Source organism: Chiroxiphia lanceolata, chromosome 2, assembly GCF_009829145.1.
Source record: "Chiroxiphia lanceolata isolate bChiLan1 chromosome 2, bChiLan1.pri, whole genome shotgun sequence".
Lineage (NCBI taxonomy): Eukaryota > Metazoa > Chordata > Aves > Passeriformes > Pipridae > Chiroxiphia > Chiroxiphia lanceolata.
In genome coordinates, this window is record NC_045638.1 from 118,325,626 (window position 1) to 118,342,762 (window position 17,137).

Here is a 17,137-nt window from a genome sequence, read left to right on the forward strand (position 1 = left end):
GCATTTGAAACTTGAAATGTTGTCTGTAGTTATGATGCCATGTATGTGTCCCAGTGCAGGATCCACAAAATGGCTGGTGTGCTGTCCTCTGGGGTGAAGTTTGTCTGTAGAGTCTTTTGTTCTGTTGAACAATGTTATTATGGGACACAACTGTTCTTTCTGACACAGCGAATGTGAGGATGCCTAGGGTGCAGGCAGTCTGCTGTCTGCTTCAGTGTAAGCTGATTATAAGTGTTAGTTACTGAATAATTTCAGCATATCTCAAGGTTCACCCAAATATTAACAGCTACTTATTCTGTACGTAGGTTGTCTTGTTAAATAGTGTAACCTAGAATAGTTCTACAAGGAGACTGGAGCAGAAAAGAAACAATTAAGGGTTTTCCCTCTGGGTGTCTTTCAAAAATTGTATTCTCCTCCTCTTGCTATTTTAATGTCACGTTGGTTCTCTACCCGCCTTTCACTCTTGTTTCATGCTCAAAAGGATTCCCTTGCTTCAGACTTTTGAGTTACTTGAAAATTCTGTGTTCTTTCATTCCATTTTTTCCTCTCTTCTTACTGCTGGGCCCAGCCTGGGTGCCACTGAGGAGCAGCAGTTAGTAAAAGGGTGCAGCTGCAGAAGTGAGGGAGGGCTGACACCGAAGATCCATCCGTTCATTCCTGTGTCTTGCCTCAGACAGTGGCCATGAGCAGGAGCCTAGGGAAGAGTGAGTGCAGCCTATTGCTACCCTGGTGTATCATCTCCTGATCATCTGTAGCTTGGAAACTTCTTAAGCTAGAGGTGGTATCCTCACAGAATCACAGGATGGTTTGGGTTGGAAGGGACCTCAAAGGTCATGTAGTTCCAACCCCCCTGCTGTAGGCAGGGGCACCTTCCCCTAGAGCAGGATGTTGAAAGCTCCATCCAAACTGGTCTTAACCATGCTTAACCTTGGCTAATTGCTCCAAGTATTTGCTGTCTCATGGCTGTTGCATTGGGCCACCTCTGAAGTTTTGTCTTCTGAAGTGTTCTGGGTGATGGCACCTCTTAGCCGATCTGACTGTGCGTTAACTTTCCCTTTCTCTTTTAGCACCTGTGGTATTGAGTGTCAAATGCTGAGCTTGCCAATGACAGCAGCAAAGTATCTGCCTCCAAAATACATTTCTTAAATGTGTCATGGGAATAACAGGAAACATTTTAAGAGGTGTATTTAGGCGCACTTAGCTGAAAACCGGTAGTTAAAGGCTGAAACCTAAACTCTACTAAGACTCCAAGGGGTAGTATGTTGTGGTAGTCTTTTAATACATGTCTAGATCTGCATTTTCCCATGTCTAATTGCATTAAATTCTCCCAAAAGCTTAAATGTGTGTGACGTGCTGTAGTGCTACGTGTTACTGTGTGTCCCAGGGAGGCTATTCTGAACTGGTTCTAGAAGTAAGAGCACATACTGCTGCAAACACTGCAAGTTAATCAAAGCAGATAATGGTGAAAACTTGCTGGCATATAGTCTAAAGGGAGAAAACACTTTCAATTTGTGATGGGGAACATGAAAAGACCGCTGGTCTTGTTTGGCCAGGTGCTGAATTGATGAGCCTTGCTATTCCACTGCTGCAGGTAACAAAATACCTGCACTGAATACAGGGCAGGGTTTTCAGAGGTGATGGGAGGCTTGAGGCTGAAAGCCTGAAACTTTACAGAGGAGACTTGGTTCCCCAGAAGCTCAGTGCTCAGGGCTTTTTGATAATTGAATCTCTTAATTTCTTGAACTAGCAAACTTTTGTCACGAGAGTGATTTTGTTCTGTTTTTTCCTTGCTCTAGAAGGCACAAGTAGAAAAGTGTTTGTTTTACTCCAGGACTGGGGTAATTGGGAGCGGAATTGTACCAGGTGCTTGCTCAGTGCTTTGCTGGTTTCTGAGTCTCTTGTGTGTTGTCCACATGCACATACCCGCCCACCTGTTCCAGAAGGTCTCTTCTTTTGTCCAGTTAAATTAATCTTCCAGTAAGTTAAACAGCAGCCTCATACAATACTGTTTCCTTTCACGTGTGAGAACGGCTTTCTAGAGGTAAAATTCAGAGGCACAGACAGCTAATTACACAGATAATTTGCCTTCAAGCTCTTGGAGTCAGTGGATGCCAGGAAATTTTTGACTCTTGCATGCTTTTTTGAAAATTTTGGCTGTTAAATTTGTTGAGCAGGGATAAGTGATGCTGCGAAGTGTGGGTGGATTTCATATCCTACCCATACATGTGTTCATGGCTTAGCTCACACTTGTGATTTAGGGAGGAGTTTCCATTTCCACACTGAAGTTCAAACGTGAACAGTCATTTGAGCATCCTTTAGGGGCACAAGCATCCTTTAAGAGCACACAGGTTGCACCTTCTTTACCATTTTAGTTGGAGAGGATTGAATTTCTGAGGTGAATCTCCTCATGGTCCCAGTTTCTGCACATTGCTTTTTACTGGGAAGCAATCTGTGTGTGCAGTTAGCATTCCTGTGGATGTAACTGAGCCAGAAGTGTCACTCTAGGAGCATATCTGCTGTGCTTCAGGTGCCTTGGGTATTTGGCCCATGGCACCAAACCTGGTCCATTGCAAACCCCCAAACATGCACAGTGTGATTTTTGGGGATTCAGCACCAGTTGCCCTCTACAGCTTTTTCTCCTTTTGGACTGTGCCAGGTACTAAAGTAGATGGTTGTGCTAGTCTTAATTTTATGTGTGATGGGGAATATATTTTTTTTTCTTTCTTTTTAAACGTTAGTGAAGTAAATAAACAGCCTATCTTGAGTTCTGTCTACTGATCTAAAACCTTATTCTCAATTTTCAGGAGTCTTAATGAAATCCGTGTTGGTATTTGTCTCTTTGAAATAATGAAGAGTGCTGTGGCATGCCTGTTTTCAAAGCCAGCTGTTTTGCAGACCCATCTGGGGGTAATTTTATTTAACGGTCTGTGCGGGGGTTGCACAGACCCTCTTAAAGACCTTGACTGGAATCCCTGTTGTGCCTTCTAGATGTTGTTTTATGTCCCTGACCTCTCATCTTTTTCTTGTCCAGACCTCTTTCCTCCTCTTGCTTTGGGAGAAACAATACTGTAATGAAAAATGTCCCTTCCTGAAAGGGGTGATTTTTTTTTTTTTCATACCAGAGATGAGATTGCTGCCTTTTCCGGGGCAAGAGAGTTTCTCATTGTCTCTGCCACAGCAAATAGAAGCTCAGAAGCAACACGTACTGTAAATACCTTGCAGTCCTGTTCTCAATTACAGAATTAGTTATGTAAATCTTGTATTAAAGGAGGAAGAGCCCTGATGTCTCTTAAATCATGCTCTCTGTGTGCGCACATGCGTGTACAATTCCTTGTCTAGGAGAAAAATATCTGTGTTCCTGACATGCAGGCTCCACAGAGATTAGCATACTAAACAGCATTGCTCGGCATGACCTGGAATTGGCTTTTAGGGGCTAATTGGATCTATGGGCTTTGAGAGAAGGGGTTGGAAAACATTGGCCTCTGGTTTTCCACACTGCAGACAACAGTAGGGATATGGTGGTTGTGTAGCTGTCCAAATGAAGTCCTCTGGGGGCACCAGTTGATAGAGCACAAGCAAGGTAACTGTTTGGTATTGACTTATGTCTTCTTTGCCTAGCTGTACATATCTTTTTGTTTTCAGCTTTATGCAAAGAAAACAGCATGATCCAGTGAAATGAGCACTAAGCCTGAAACCAGGAATGCCTGTAATCTGCTCCTAACTGTTCCTGTTTTCCTGCAGAAGGTTTGGTCTCATTGGTTCATCTGTCCAAGCAGATCTGCAGCTGAAGACCTGGCAATAGGTGTGCTCCTGCACTTGCCTGCGTGTGCCAACGGGGCACAGGCACTCATCCCCATGCCATAACACCCATTCTGTGTGCATCTACCCTTGGCATCCTTAATGGGGCTGCTTGCTTGGAGATTATTTATGGTGAAGATGAGACTGTTAGATAATTAAATTACAGACAAAAAGGGATTACTCTATAAACTCTGAGATCCATCCCTCCACTGGCTCCCGTGGCTGCAAATCAGTTGTCAAGCGTGGAGCCACGGTGGGCCAGTGCCATATGCTGCCTTGCTCAGCAGTTCCAGCAGCCCTGCTGTCCAGCCACCTCCTTCCACAGTCTCTCCCAGCAGCAGATGCAGGCAGAGTGGAGCTGCCCTTCAGGATCCCAACTGGAGGGGCTGAGACCCTGGTCTCTGTGCGCTGGGTCGTTCAGTGTCGTGGCTGCTGATTTCTGCCACCAGGCTTTTCTCTCTTGCAGCTTTTGCTGGAGCTTCTGTGATGCCTTTGCTCGTCCAGTGGGATGCTTGTTAGGAAACGAGTCTCTGCGTACTGAGATTGCAAGTGAAGCCCGAAAGAATTTTTGGGGAAGTAGAGGTTAAGATTCATAATATCTGGATTATGGAACTACGTGATTTTCCCAGTCTCATCTTCCAATCCCCTTTAGACAGGGACTTTGTCTGATATGGGTGGAGTGTTGGGTTAAATTGTGGTGGACAAGTGCCACCAACTTTAAGCAGGTAAAGAGCAAAAAAAAAAAAAAAAACACCCCAACAACGAAAAAGCCACATCAAAAGACGAGGCAAAACAATCACCCCCAAAAAAACTCACTGCACAAAAAAACTCCAAACAGGTGTTGATTATTTTTTCTTGCTTTGCTTTTTGGTTTTAGTATAATTGTCAGTGAAAAGTAAAATAGTTTATATTGGTTTCAGCACTTCTTATATTTAATACTCTTATATTTAATAGCGTTTTGAGTAGGATTTTTTTTGTGTGTTACCTAACAGTAAAGATAACTTGGAAAACAAATGATTACTTCACACTAATAAAAATCAATACCTTCTGCTTTTAGAAAAAAAAGGGGATGATGATAATGGAAACTATTTTTGGGAGAGGGGAGGAGGGAGCATTTCAGGATTTCCTTTTTCAAATGTATGATCATACTGTACAAATTACAGATTTGTGAAACACGTGGATATTGCTATTTGTGCATCTTTTTAAAAAGTCTTCTGGCAAAAATGCTTTTTCCTAGCTTTCCAGCTAGGTACTGTGTCCTGTTTAAAGTCATGCTGGTAAAAAGAGTAGCAGCTTTCATAGTTTTAACATGATCTTTCTGGGATTTGGATTTTTTGTTCTGTCTTGGATTTTCACTCAGTGTATGATTTTTACTTAAAGTAGATGCAGATTTAGAAATTATCTATTCTGATTGTTTACTCCCGTTAAATCCAAAGAAAGTTCAGTTTAATCCTAGTGGTGTGCTGCCTTCCACATAGAGCAAAGAAAATGGTCTGTCTCTGCCCAGAGGAAATTGCAGGATAGAACAAATAGATTTGGACTGCTCTGCTCACTTCCAGCTGCTTTGGGAAAGATTTAAGATAGCAGATAAGTGCAAGTTAATGATGTTGCAGAACAGCACTGATTTTAATTCTGTATATTCCAGTTTGGGGACTCTTTAAAAATATTGCTAAATGTATGCAATACTCGAGTTGGAATTCATATTACGTTTTTTTAAACTCGTGTCCTTACTCCCCACTGAAGAAAATGTGAAGATATTTTAAATACAGCATTTCTGGAAATATTTGCAGCCCTGTTTCCAACTGTGCTGGCACTTAAGCCTTGACTTGTGGGCTTTACTGCTTTGTCAGCTGTTTTCCTTAGAAATATTGAACTTCTCTGCAACACAAATTACTTCTGAGGAGGAACAACAGAAAATCACCTGTCTTGCATGGCAGTCTAAATACCACTTCCAGAATCCTTGGATTTTTTGGGTCAGATGTCACCAGGTAACCTAACCTCACTCTGGCAGAGTGAGTAAAAATGGAGTTCTATGAGACTTGTCTGGAGGAGAGTAAATGAGGGTCATTAGCAGGGACAGGTATGTGTGGCAGGTGAGAACCAGGAAGAAGTGACGTGTTGATTCCTGCATTTCACTGTTTTTTTTTTTTCTTCTTCTCCTTTCTTTTTTACTCCCAGCTGCATTTTTGAGACTTGTCAAAAGCATATCCTTAGATACAGCCTTTTATCTTTAACCGTCAGTCAGTGGCAGGGAGAGGAAAGAGATTAGATGTGATGGAGTTGTTTGACATCCAGAGGAATCTAAAACATGATCTTTAGTATTAACTTGGCCCATTAGATGTTTGTTCTGTTTGGACCAGTGGTGCCATAGTTCTCTGCCTGTCAAGGGCTGCTCTGTTTAACAAACTAGTCTGCTTTGCACAGTTGGGAAAGGTTTATATGCTGCTTCTTTCCCCTCTACCTGCCACATGCCTTGGTCTACCTTCCAGTAGCACGCTCTCCCCATGACCAGGAAGCAGTGGTGTACAGTGGGATCTATGCTGACATCAGCTGGTGATGGTGTTTTAAACTTTAATTGCATATTCACCTTGGTTTCTGCCTTACAAGCTTCCACTGCAGTTCACTGGTCTCTTCTCTTTGTATTGTAGCATGAATAATCCACAGAAGCACTTACAGCTAATTCCTGTAGCTCGTTTTGGCACAGAATTGAAATGGGTTATGTGCTTGGGTGAAAGAGATGCCAGTCAGCTGATCTTCAAAAGAGTGAAGCTGAACAAGTGACCAGTGCTTTATTCCCAAGAGATGGCAGGTGAGGCAGTGCTGCCTGTTGCAACTCCCTTAGCAGAGAGACATGGAAGAGGGAGATGCCTTTCATTCCTGTGAGACAGTTCAGTGACATTTTTCCAAAACTGGTCATTCTGGGCAGATCAACTGCTGATATCTTCAGTGATATAGTGTGTTTTATATGGTGAAGTGTTGTTCTCTTACTGACTCTGTCTTTTTACAGCAAGACCTTCTGCTGCTGTTTACAGATCTGAACTTGCCAATTACAATGTATTTATCCAAAGTAAGATCATCCAGACACTCTTGTAGGGCAGGACAGATCAGATCTGACTCAGTGGACATTCATTTGGCCCATCGTGCTGGTGTTTTGTGTATTTAGAGTAATAGTGGTGGAGTGGGGTGGGTTTTTTTGTTGCCAGTGGTTACATTTATTTGTTTATAAAGGGGTGGGGGAGAAGCATGGAAAATCTGCTTAGTTTTTCTGCTGACCTTAGGTGGTTGTCTGCCTAGGTCTTAACTGTAAACAGCAGTGGAAGAGAAATTTTTCAGAGAGCTTCTCTCCACTGATGACGAGTAGAGCTAAGGGTAACTAGTCATGTAAGTCAGCAAACAACTAACAGTTATACAGAAGGCTGTGAGGAATTGAAGGTGACACCACAGCATAACTTAACTGCTTGACTAATCTTGTGGCTTTCTATGATGGAGCGACTGCACTGGTGGATAAGAAAAGTGTATCTGAGGTCACCTACCTCAGCTTCTGTGAGGCCTCTGACACAATCCCACAGAACATCCTTGTCACAAAATTGGAGAGAGAAGGGTTTGATGGATGGACCTTTTGATGGATAAGGAGTTCCTTGGATGGCTGCATCTAAAGAGTTGCAGTCAACAGGTCACTGTCCAAATGGGGATGAGTAAAAATGTCCCTTGAGGGCCTCTATGAAGACTGTTAAAGTGGCTCCAGGGAAGAGCTGGAATACCTTTCCTATGGAGAAAGGCTGAGAGTTGGGGTTGTTAAGCCTGGAGCAAAGAAGGCTTCGGGGAGATCATATTGTGGTCTTTCAGTACTTAAAGGGAGCTTATAGGAAAGATGGAGAGAGACATTTCACCATAGGACAGGGGATAATGGCTTTAGACTGAAAGAAGGCAGGTTTACATTGGATATTAAGAAGAGATTCTTTATGATGAGGGTGGTGAGATACTGGAGCAGGTTGCCCAGAAAAGCCCCATTGTTTGAACTGTCCAAGGCCAGGTTGGCTGGAACTTCGAACAGTCTGGTCTAGTGCAAGATGTCCCTGCCTGTAGCAGGCGTGGTGGAATTAGATGATCTTTAAAGGTCCCTTCCAACCCAAACCATTTGTGCTTTTATGATAACTTTGTCCTAGTGAAAACCTTGTGGTTTGCTTAGGTGCTTTTGAAATCCCGTTTATTGGCGGCGTTAGGTGAGGGGGGTGAACGGCAAAGACAGCAGGTTGTTCCTGTGCTGCAAAATTAACATTCACATGCTTTCATGTGAATGTTAATCCCTGTGGTAATAGATGGAGTTCAACTGGGAAGGTACTTACTCTTTCACCCTGTGCTGGAGATGTGGCTTTTCTGAGGTATCTCAGATGGAATGGAGATAAGAGGAATCCGGCAGCCTTGCAGCTTGATAGCATTTCTGAGGCTCCACTTAAGATGCAGTATGTGTTTCTTCATCCTGATAGAGATAATGGGTTTTAAGCAATTACACCCAGGCTAATTCCTTTTGATAAGAGCTCTACATTATCTAAAAAAAGAATCCTAGCCGCCTGGGAAAGAACAATGTAAATGTCTCTCTCACGGACTCTCTCATTTGCTCTTCTCTGATATCTTCAGATGATATGCTGCAAATCTTTCAAGCCATAAAAATCTGTCAGTCTTTTTTTAGGTAGGGAGTGTTGCAGTCAGGGAGGTGTGACACTGCTGTTGGCTTGCAAGGTATGGGGGGAGCCCTGTATGCCTCAGATGATTCCAAGCTGCTGTGGTGATTACAGCTTTGGCATAAAGAATCAAATTTGGTCTCTTTTAAAGGAGCCCCTTGTTCCTTCCCTGTGCAGGCTGTCTGATTGTAAGGTGTAGGTTGCTTCTGCTGGCTAGAGTGATCTGAATTTTGTAATTTGGAAAGAATAGCAAGAGCCTACCCCTTTATTCAGCATATCTCCCAATCCCCTACTGTGTGTTTGTACTGAAAGAAGAGTATGATGATGTCATGTGTTAAGCAGGAATGGTAAGACATCTCACTTATTTAGCTTTGGGGTTCTTTTATTTTTGAGACCAGTAAAGAAATTTCAATAGTTAGCTGCATTTCTGGTACTTAAATAATTTCAATTTTTGCTTAATCTCTCTGACTTTTCCTCTCAGGCATATACAGCGTAGGATAGACAATTTACCTGATTGCATTTAAAAACTGGAGGAAATCCCAAAGCAACTTGTTGTTTGTGTAAATGTGTTACTTCTAGGAAAATAATATTATATATATTAAAACAAAAATTGCCTTAACAGTATTGAAAGGTTTTCAAACATTATAGGCATGTTTGTTATAACCTGTTCTTTCTCTCCCAGATAGTCACAGATGACATTCTCGATGTGTAGATGCCTGATGATAACTGAAGCTGCAAGAGAAGAGGCAAGGGGAAAAGGGGCTGGTTGGAGATAAGGATTATAATCTCCCGTGCTGATATGCTTTGGCTCTCCTTCCCAAGAGAAGAGCCTGTGAATATGTGGTGTGCTGCCTGTGCCTTCGCCTGCCTTCTCAGTAGGGAAAGTCCCTGAATGCTTCTCAGCAGGAGCCTGATCGTTTCTTTTTAAAAAACCGAGGGAGAGGATTTGTGTGGATGTGACTCTGGTGGAACAAAAAAAAAAAAAAGCAAAAATAATATCTTTTTTTTCCTTCAGTCTGTAAAATGGCTTTCATGCATCACACACACCGTAGATAAGCAGTGCAGTACAGATGTGGGAGGTTTGGGATTTTGCTGGAAATAGGAGACAGAGGCCACAGCTATTAGGGTGGGGGACCCATTGCTCATAACTCCAGTGTGGCTCATACTCCAGGAAGGCTTGTCCCTGCTCAGCCCCCTCACTTACACGGTGCTGCAGCAAGGTCGTGCCTAGATTGGAAATAAATGGAGGAGTTCAGGGAGGGAAGATCCTTACCACCATTTGCACAGCTGGCTGCAGTACTTTTTTTTTCCTGTCATAAACTGTTGTGAATCTGAAAGGGCTGCTGTATTTCCTTCCCAGACATGGTAATGTTTAGTTGGCAAATGAAACAACCTTTTGTTCGGAAAGCTCTTTTGAGATGAAAGGCGTCAGCAAAGTTGTCGCTGTGTCTCCTGTGACTGCCTTGGTTGAGGAGCTGGACTGTGTGTTCTAAGTCTTTCTGATGCAGAGGCTCGAGTGCTTAGTCTGAGCCAATTTACTCATTCGTTAGCTCTTACTTTTTTGGCTTTAATTGGCTTCCTACTGCATGTCACATTGCATTTTCCTTTGGCTGGCGGATGTGGAGTCGACCTCCTTCTCTGGGCTCCTAAGAGAACATGTTTTCTTATTAGATAGAGCTGTCTGGTGCAGGCTGGAGGAAGCACCTCGTGAAAGAGAGTGCTGAAGCACAAACGTTTTCCTTGCAACAGTAATTCCTTCTCAGCCTTGTGGACTACTCCACGGGTTACTTTTCATCTTGTTCTTTCAGAAGTGATATGTAGGTGCAAAACGTGTGTGAAGATGAAGCTCCTGGAAGGCTTTCCACATCTATAGCAGTGTCCCTAATGCAAGAGGAAATCCCTAGCAGCCCTTTCCTTCTGGAGTTTTGTAGCTTGTTCAGAGTTTAAACGGATTACCTGTTCTGTAGATCCTGTGCTATTTTGCTGCCTTGTTTTCTTGGTTATCCCAAAAATGACAGGTTGCTATTTAATGTACTCAGACTGACTTCACAACCGATTCAGTCATCTGCTTTCCTTGTTCTCCTTTTTAAAAGGATTTCGTGTAATGACAGCAATGAGATGGTGCATCTAAGTGATGGGACAAATTAATTTAAGTACTGTATGGACCATTGCTAGGGAACAAATGCTAGCCCCAAACTGCCTTGACTATGTCTGTGCTGTCTTGCCTCTGTATTATTCATATGGCAGACCCCAATTTATTATTATCCTACCTTGAGCCCTGCTTTGTCTGTGCTCCCAGTGGAGTATTTCATGCACTCCCTTGGGACAATCCTCTGATCAAGTGCTTGGCAAATAGCCATTAAGGCTTTGTGGTTGACTTACATTTTGTGTGTTTGTGGCCCAACTCTGCAAAAGGACCAGTGCTGCACAGCAGTCCTGTCACCAGTCTAATGAGCCCAAGGAACAAGTCCCATGCCTCATGTTTGTGTGCTGGCCTCCTTGCAGGTGCTCCATTACTATTTGTTTTGGAATATAGTTCCTTGCAATTTCATCTGGTGGTCTGGGTAACTCTGTAAAAAGTAAAGTTTTGTATTTAGGCAATTAATCTTGTGCTCAGGCAAGTTTGATGTCTAGCATTGCAGTTTTTGATACAGAACCAGTTACTGAGTTCTTACTAAATACAGATCTTTGGTGAGCTCAGTCATACTGAAAAATACTGAATTGTCAAACTTCTGTTGTTTTCTGCCACTAGTGTATACATTGTTTTGTCCTCCTCCATCTGTTTCTACAGTTAAATTGGATTCAAGTGAATTCATTAAGAACATGTCACGTTATATTACCAGTGAAATATACTAGGTGTCATGAAAAATGTTTCCAACAATTTTACAGGGTTTGAAGCTCTTGTATCATGAGAGCTGAGCTTCGATTGCTCTGGGAAGATGAGGGAGTGTATGCAAGTAACACAGGTCTCTGTAAGAATAAAATATTTGTAAAAGCTCCTCACTCATCTGCCAGAGTATTATGGAGCTCACCCTTTGCCAAGATCAGTGCCTGTAGCTCTGTGCCTTCTGCTACAGGACATGAAATACTAATCCCTAATGCACAGCAGAGAACGTAACACCTTGTTTAGTAGCTAGAGATGTTCTTGCTGCAGGATGAAAGGCAGAACCTTGAATTCACAGCCTGCTGGGTCACTTAGAAATGCAGCTCACACTTGGAGGATCTGTCCCATGCACGCTCCTCCTTACCTGTGGGCAGGGCACAGCAGGTGCTCTGCAGAAAGTGCTCATTCTCTTGTGTTGAGATGTTGCCTCTGCTCCTGCCTTACGAGAATCCTAATTTATCTTAGTAACAAATCTTATTGTTTGTAAAGTATAAAGTTCTGTTACAACTTGTGCCTCTTCTCCTCTGCAACCTGTTCCACCGCCCTCCTTCCAGCCTCGGGTTAAACAGGAATTGTTTGTGGGACTGTGCTGTGAAGAGGGGGATAGTCATTGCTTTACAGCAGTAGGGCACAGACTCCGAACAGATCCTGGGAGGAGTCCCTGTGTGCTCCTCTTTCCCTCTGGCTTGCCTTTTCTTGGGAAGGTGCTAATCATCCCCTACCTTTATTTAGTGTCAGAGGGTCTTTAGTGACCTTGGAAGAGGAGAAACTGGGCTGTCGGTGCTAATCTCCAACACAAATGTGCAGCCCTTGCCACATTAGTCATGCCTTTGTCACCTCTAGATTGGATTAGTGCAGTGCACGGTATGTGGGTCTGCAGCTGAGGACACACGCAGAACAGTGTTGTCTGCTTGTTTTAGTGTCACAGGAGAGTATTTTCTAGAGAGATGTCAGTGTTTGAGGAGTGCCCTCAGTCAGGATCCTGAGCTGACTTCCCACAGTGGCCTGCTGGAAGCTGGTTTGGCTGTCAGGCAGTGCTTTAAAGCTTACCTGCTGCTGTGTTGCCATGTTCTGTAAGAGGATAAGTTGAAGGATTGAATGCAACTTAAGATTTTGTGAGGAAATATATATCAGAGCGCTGTTGCTTGCTTTATTTTTTGTTGATTGTTTTCCTGTATTGATGATTTTGCTGTGTGGTGCTTGGGTTAGGAGAGATGTCCTTAAAGACATCTGGCTGTGGAACAGTACATTGGCAATGGAGGTTTTTCTCTCCAATGCTCATGTGAATGGTGCAGAGAAGTCCAGTCCTTATTAGGGCTAGTCAATCACTTAATCAGGTACATAATAACAGTCTTCTGGGAGGGATATAAGGGGTAAGAGATTAACCCCAGTCTGCATTACAAATAAGTTTAATGAAGTACTGATGTTAAATACAGAAGGTCTTGGCAGTGAGGAAATTGGACTATTATGGCTGAGCCTGGACACGTGAACAGCCTGCAAAGTAAAGAGTGTGGTAGGAGTTACAAACTGGGGAGGTAAAGGCAGTGTCAGTTCTTGGTTCAACTGTTTGCTGAACTGTAACTGGGGGTAAAAATACCCTTTTTCTCTTGTAGTTGTGCTCAGTGTCTACAGCTGCTTGTGTAGTTTTTAAACGACCACAGAAATCTTATTCTTTAACACATCCTCCTCCATGCTGCTCCGGAGGGACAAGCTGCACTTTATAACAGGTTCTCCAGTGGGTAGTTTCTGTCCACAAGACTCTCTTTTGCCCACCCTGGGATACCTATTGGTATGATGGTTCTAAGCCAGCGAGTGGGGCCTTAAATCTTGGGCAAGAAGATGTGCAGAGTGATAGAAGGGGAAAGTTCAGCAAGTATATTGGTGTTCATGGCTTTCCCAGTGTAGCTGGTGAATTGGAACTGTTGTGGGTTGCTGTACTTTCTGCTGGGGGGTTGTTTGTTTAAATTTGGCTTTGCCTATCCCAGATCAACCTTTGGTCTAACTGCTTTTGGTATTGCTAGACATCTACTTGGTTTTGTCAAGAACTATCCTTCAGTGTTCTAGCTTCTGTTCTACCTGGCCACTAAAATATTTTGCCATGGATATGGAGCTGGTGGGATGCACTAGGCTGTTCATATTTGGAGACTAAATTTAGGTAGGTTTAGGTAGTACTTATCTCTGAAGAGATTTCTCTGATTGGAATTATGAATCAAAGCTGACAATCCCAGAAAACATGGTCTGAGCACTCCTCTGCTTTGGAGGGAGCCTGATGTGCTTATGCTCCCATGTTCTGGGCTTTCACCAAAGAAGAAAAGTGTGCTAGAAGTAGGTGTGGTTGCAGAAATCCGCTCAACCAAACCATGTCTGTTATAATCAGTTCTTCCTTTTAAATCGGTTTGGAAGGCAAAGAATCTCACCTGTGTTAGAGAAGCCATGACCCTTCAGGGCAGCAGTGACTGTGCTCGTTTTTGGAAAACATAGAGTTCTCATGACCCTCAAACTAGAGGAGAGTGCGTTTCCTGTTTCAAACCCTCCAAATGCTATCAGCAGAAGTCTTATGAAAATTCTTGATTAGATTATGCCCTCGCTGCAGTAATGAAGATCACTTATTGTTGTTTAAGCATCTTAGGTAGCACTTGGCTTGTAGCAGAGATACTGCTACCCATTGGATCTATGATAGTTCGCTCCTTTTTTTATTCTTTTACAATTTTTTTCTCCTTGAGTGTTTTGTTGCCTAGTGTGGCATTATATAAGCAATGAAACCAAGATTGCCCACACTAAAAATGGTGTGTTTAGGGGCTCCTGCTCCAGTGAGATTAAATACTAATGGGAAATATTGCCTTTACTGGTTCTAGCTTTCTGCGGAGTGGGATGCCCAACCTTATTAGATCTTTTTTTTTTTTTTTTTCTTTTTAAAGTCTGTCCTGGTAATTTCTTTAACTGTGTGTTCTCTTTTCATAGCTTTCTGCAGAGGGCGTATTGTGAGAGTGCCCAAAGGTCCTCTGATTCGAGTGGTGGGCACGGAGGTGGTGATCCCCTGCAGCGTTAGTGACTATGATGGACCCAGTGAGCAGAACTTTGACTGGGAGTTCTCCCGGGACACTGACTTCGTGCGGATAGTGAGTACCTGGGATTCTACCTTCACCTCTGAGGAGTACCAAAAACGCGTGGGCCGCGGGGATATCAAACTGAGACGGAGCAGCAACGATGCTGTGGAACTTGTGATTAGAAACATCCAACCAGCTGACCAAGGGAGATACAAGTGCTCCACGCCCAGCACTGATGCCACCGTTCAGGGAAATTATGATGCAGAGGTCCAAGTGAAAGGTATTTCTGAAGAGTGAGGTGTGCTTTAAATTTGGTTTTGATACTGGTTGTAGATGTACCCTTAAGAATGTTCAATTTCTGTTGTTTATGATCGCTGTGATTTTTTTTTTTTAATTCTTTTTTCTTCTTGTTCTTGTTTAATTCTCCTAAAGCTAAAATTGAAAATTGAGAAGTATGATAGCAAAGGCATTTGAGGTGAAGAGAGCGTTTACTATGAACACCACTTTCCTTTTTTTTCTGTCTAATAAATATGTAAATAAAGCACTAAGCAGTGGGTTTTCTGATGTCTGCAAGTATTTCATGTCCCTAAACCTCTGTGTAGAGAAGCTAACTTTAGGTAGAAACCACAGGCTATCTTTCTTTTCTCTCACTTTTAGTGCCATTTAGGGATCTTTCTGTATGAAAAAGGTAATCTTCCTTTTGCCCTTTAGAGTACTGATACTACAGTCACACCTTATCCTTGCTCTCTTATTTAGGACTCTTCAGTAATAAATTGAGAGACTATTTTTTTTCCCCAATGTCTTATCTTTTACTCCCATCAAGACAATTCTGGACAGGAATAGACAGAATGATATTTGGATGAGAAACTGAAGTGAGGGGAAGGATAAATGAATTCTTCTCTTGGCTTGTTTAAAGCAGAGAACTTCCTTTAACGGTTTTTCAGCTGAATTTCCTTGTTCCCGGAATATATTTGTGTGTGGAAGAAGAAATGATTGTCCGGGTGTTGCTCGGTGGTAGTTTTACTACCTCATGTCTTAACAGGTCAGTGTGGGTGTTCTCTTCTTGCTTCTGTGTTATGATGCTTGTGTTTTTTGGTCTTTTGTTCTTCCTTTTAAACAGTGATTTCCGACGGCTTGTCCGTGAGCGGCTCAAAAGGACGTTCCTTGATGCCGCTCCGCCTGTCTGAGGGGGACTCCTTCAGGCTGCGCTGCTCGGCAGTTACCACCTCTCCGGAGCACACTCACCTGCACGTGACCTGGCAGATCAAAAGTGGATCAACTTGGCGGGACATCCTGTCTTTGACTCACGAGGGCAAGTTCCAGCCGGGCCCCGGCTACGAGGAGCGGTACCGCAGTGGAGATATCCGCCTGGACACGGGAGCCAACGACACGTACCGGCTGTCCGTGTCCCAGGCGTCCTCGGCGGACGGGGGGGCCTACAGGTGTCTTGTGAGCGAGTGGGTGAGAGGGGCCGATGGCTCGTGGCAGAGGATCCAGGAGAAGAGCGTGGAGGTAGCGAGTGTGTCCATCCAGCGGACGGGTGAGTGTTACTGATGGGCTGGGGCACTGCAGCGCTGTGTGACGCTTCGAGAGCAGAAACTGGCCGAGCTGGAGGAAGTGAGGATACGTTCCAGGAGAAGCCAGAGGGCTGTCTGAGTCAACAGAAAATGTTTGGCGTGATTTTTCTAGCTTTTATTTTGGGGGGCAAGAGGGGATTGATGGCGCGGAAGGATTGCCTGGAACCTCTTAGATGTCTAGGCCAAAATTTTACTTCATCCTTAGTTCGCTTTAGGTGACTCCCGGTTTTAATATTTCTTAAATAAGCATTGTCTTTAATCACTGAGCACACCAAACCTTTTCTCTGCTCTTTTCTTAATATAGGGTTGCCCCCTAGCACTAAGCAACTGCACTTCCCCTGTGAATGTGGCTTGTGATTCAGTGATAAGTGTGAAGCTCTTCTGTATGTTGTTTATTAAAATGGCATATCAAGAGAAAGGAGGAAGGCACTGATAATTTAACAGGACAAATTATTCACTGATTTTTTGTCACTGACACTGGATCACTGGTCTGATTGCTCTACTGTGTTGGCAGGGGTCTAGGACAATAATGGTTCTGTTAAACACATCACTGCATGCTTGACTAAGGAGACAAAAATACATACAGTGCTGTGCTGAGGATATCCAGATATCCCTGCCCATATAGATTTCAGGACTAGATGCACTAAGCACTTAATTGCATTAGCATTATCACTGCTAGTTTGAGGAGGGAGCGGGGGTGATGCATCTTATCACTCAATAGGTGGAAAAACAGGCAATGATGTTCCCTCAGAAATATGAGATTATCATGGTGTTTTAGAGGTATTCAGACAGTAAGGGTATATTTTAATTTTTGTAATCCTTTAATCACTATAGGGAGAACCCAAAACTCTGGGATTTTTTTGACTAGCTCATTTGGATGTAGTTTTAGTATCCTGGTGGTACTTAGCCTGTGAAATGTGACGGGATCAATCTACCCCCTCTCTTTCAGGGTGTCTGTTGCACAGTAAAGCTTGCAGGTGCTCTCTGCTGAGGCAGGATTTGCCTAATTAAGAGGTGTAATTCTATGTTTTGTCACACTTTTGGAGAGTTTGGTTTAAGCAGGTGGGGTTTAATCAGTGGCTGAAAAGAGGGTGAGGGGTGACCAGGACCAGTAGTATTATAGTTTTTTTTTATGTGGTTTGGGTGTGT

At 43.3% G+C, this 17,137-nt stretch overlaps 1 protein-coding gene across 3 annotated transcripts in view; it reads left to right on the forward strand.

Annotated features, from left to right (window-relative positions):
* The window catches only part of PTGFRN (prostaglandin F2 receptor inhibitor), a 67,895-nt gene that overhangs the window by 13,749 nt on the left and 37,009 nt on the right, over positions 1–17,137 (forward strand). For 2 of the 3 annotated variants that reach the window (XM_032680330.1, XM_032680331.1), the window contains exons 2-3: positions 14,326–14,691; positions 15,532–15,951. In XM_032680330.1, coding sequence (XP_032536221.1) covers positions 14,326–14,691; positions 15,532–15,951 — 786 coding nt within the window. Of the gene's footprint in view, positions 1–14,325; positions 14,692–15,531; positions 15,952–17,137 lie in introns of those variants that run through there. The other variant, XM_032680332.1, reaches the window with a different exon arrangement.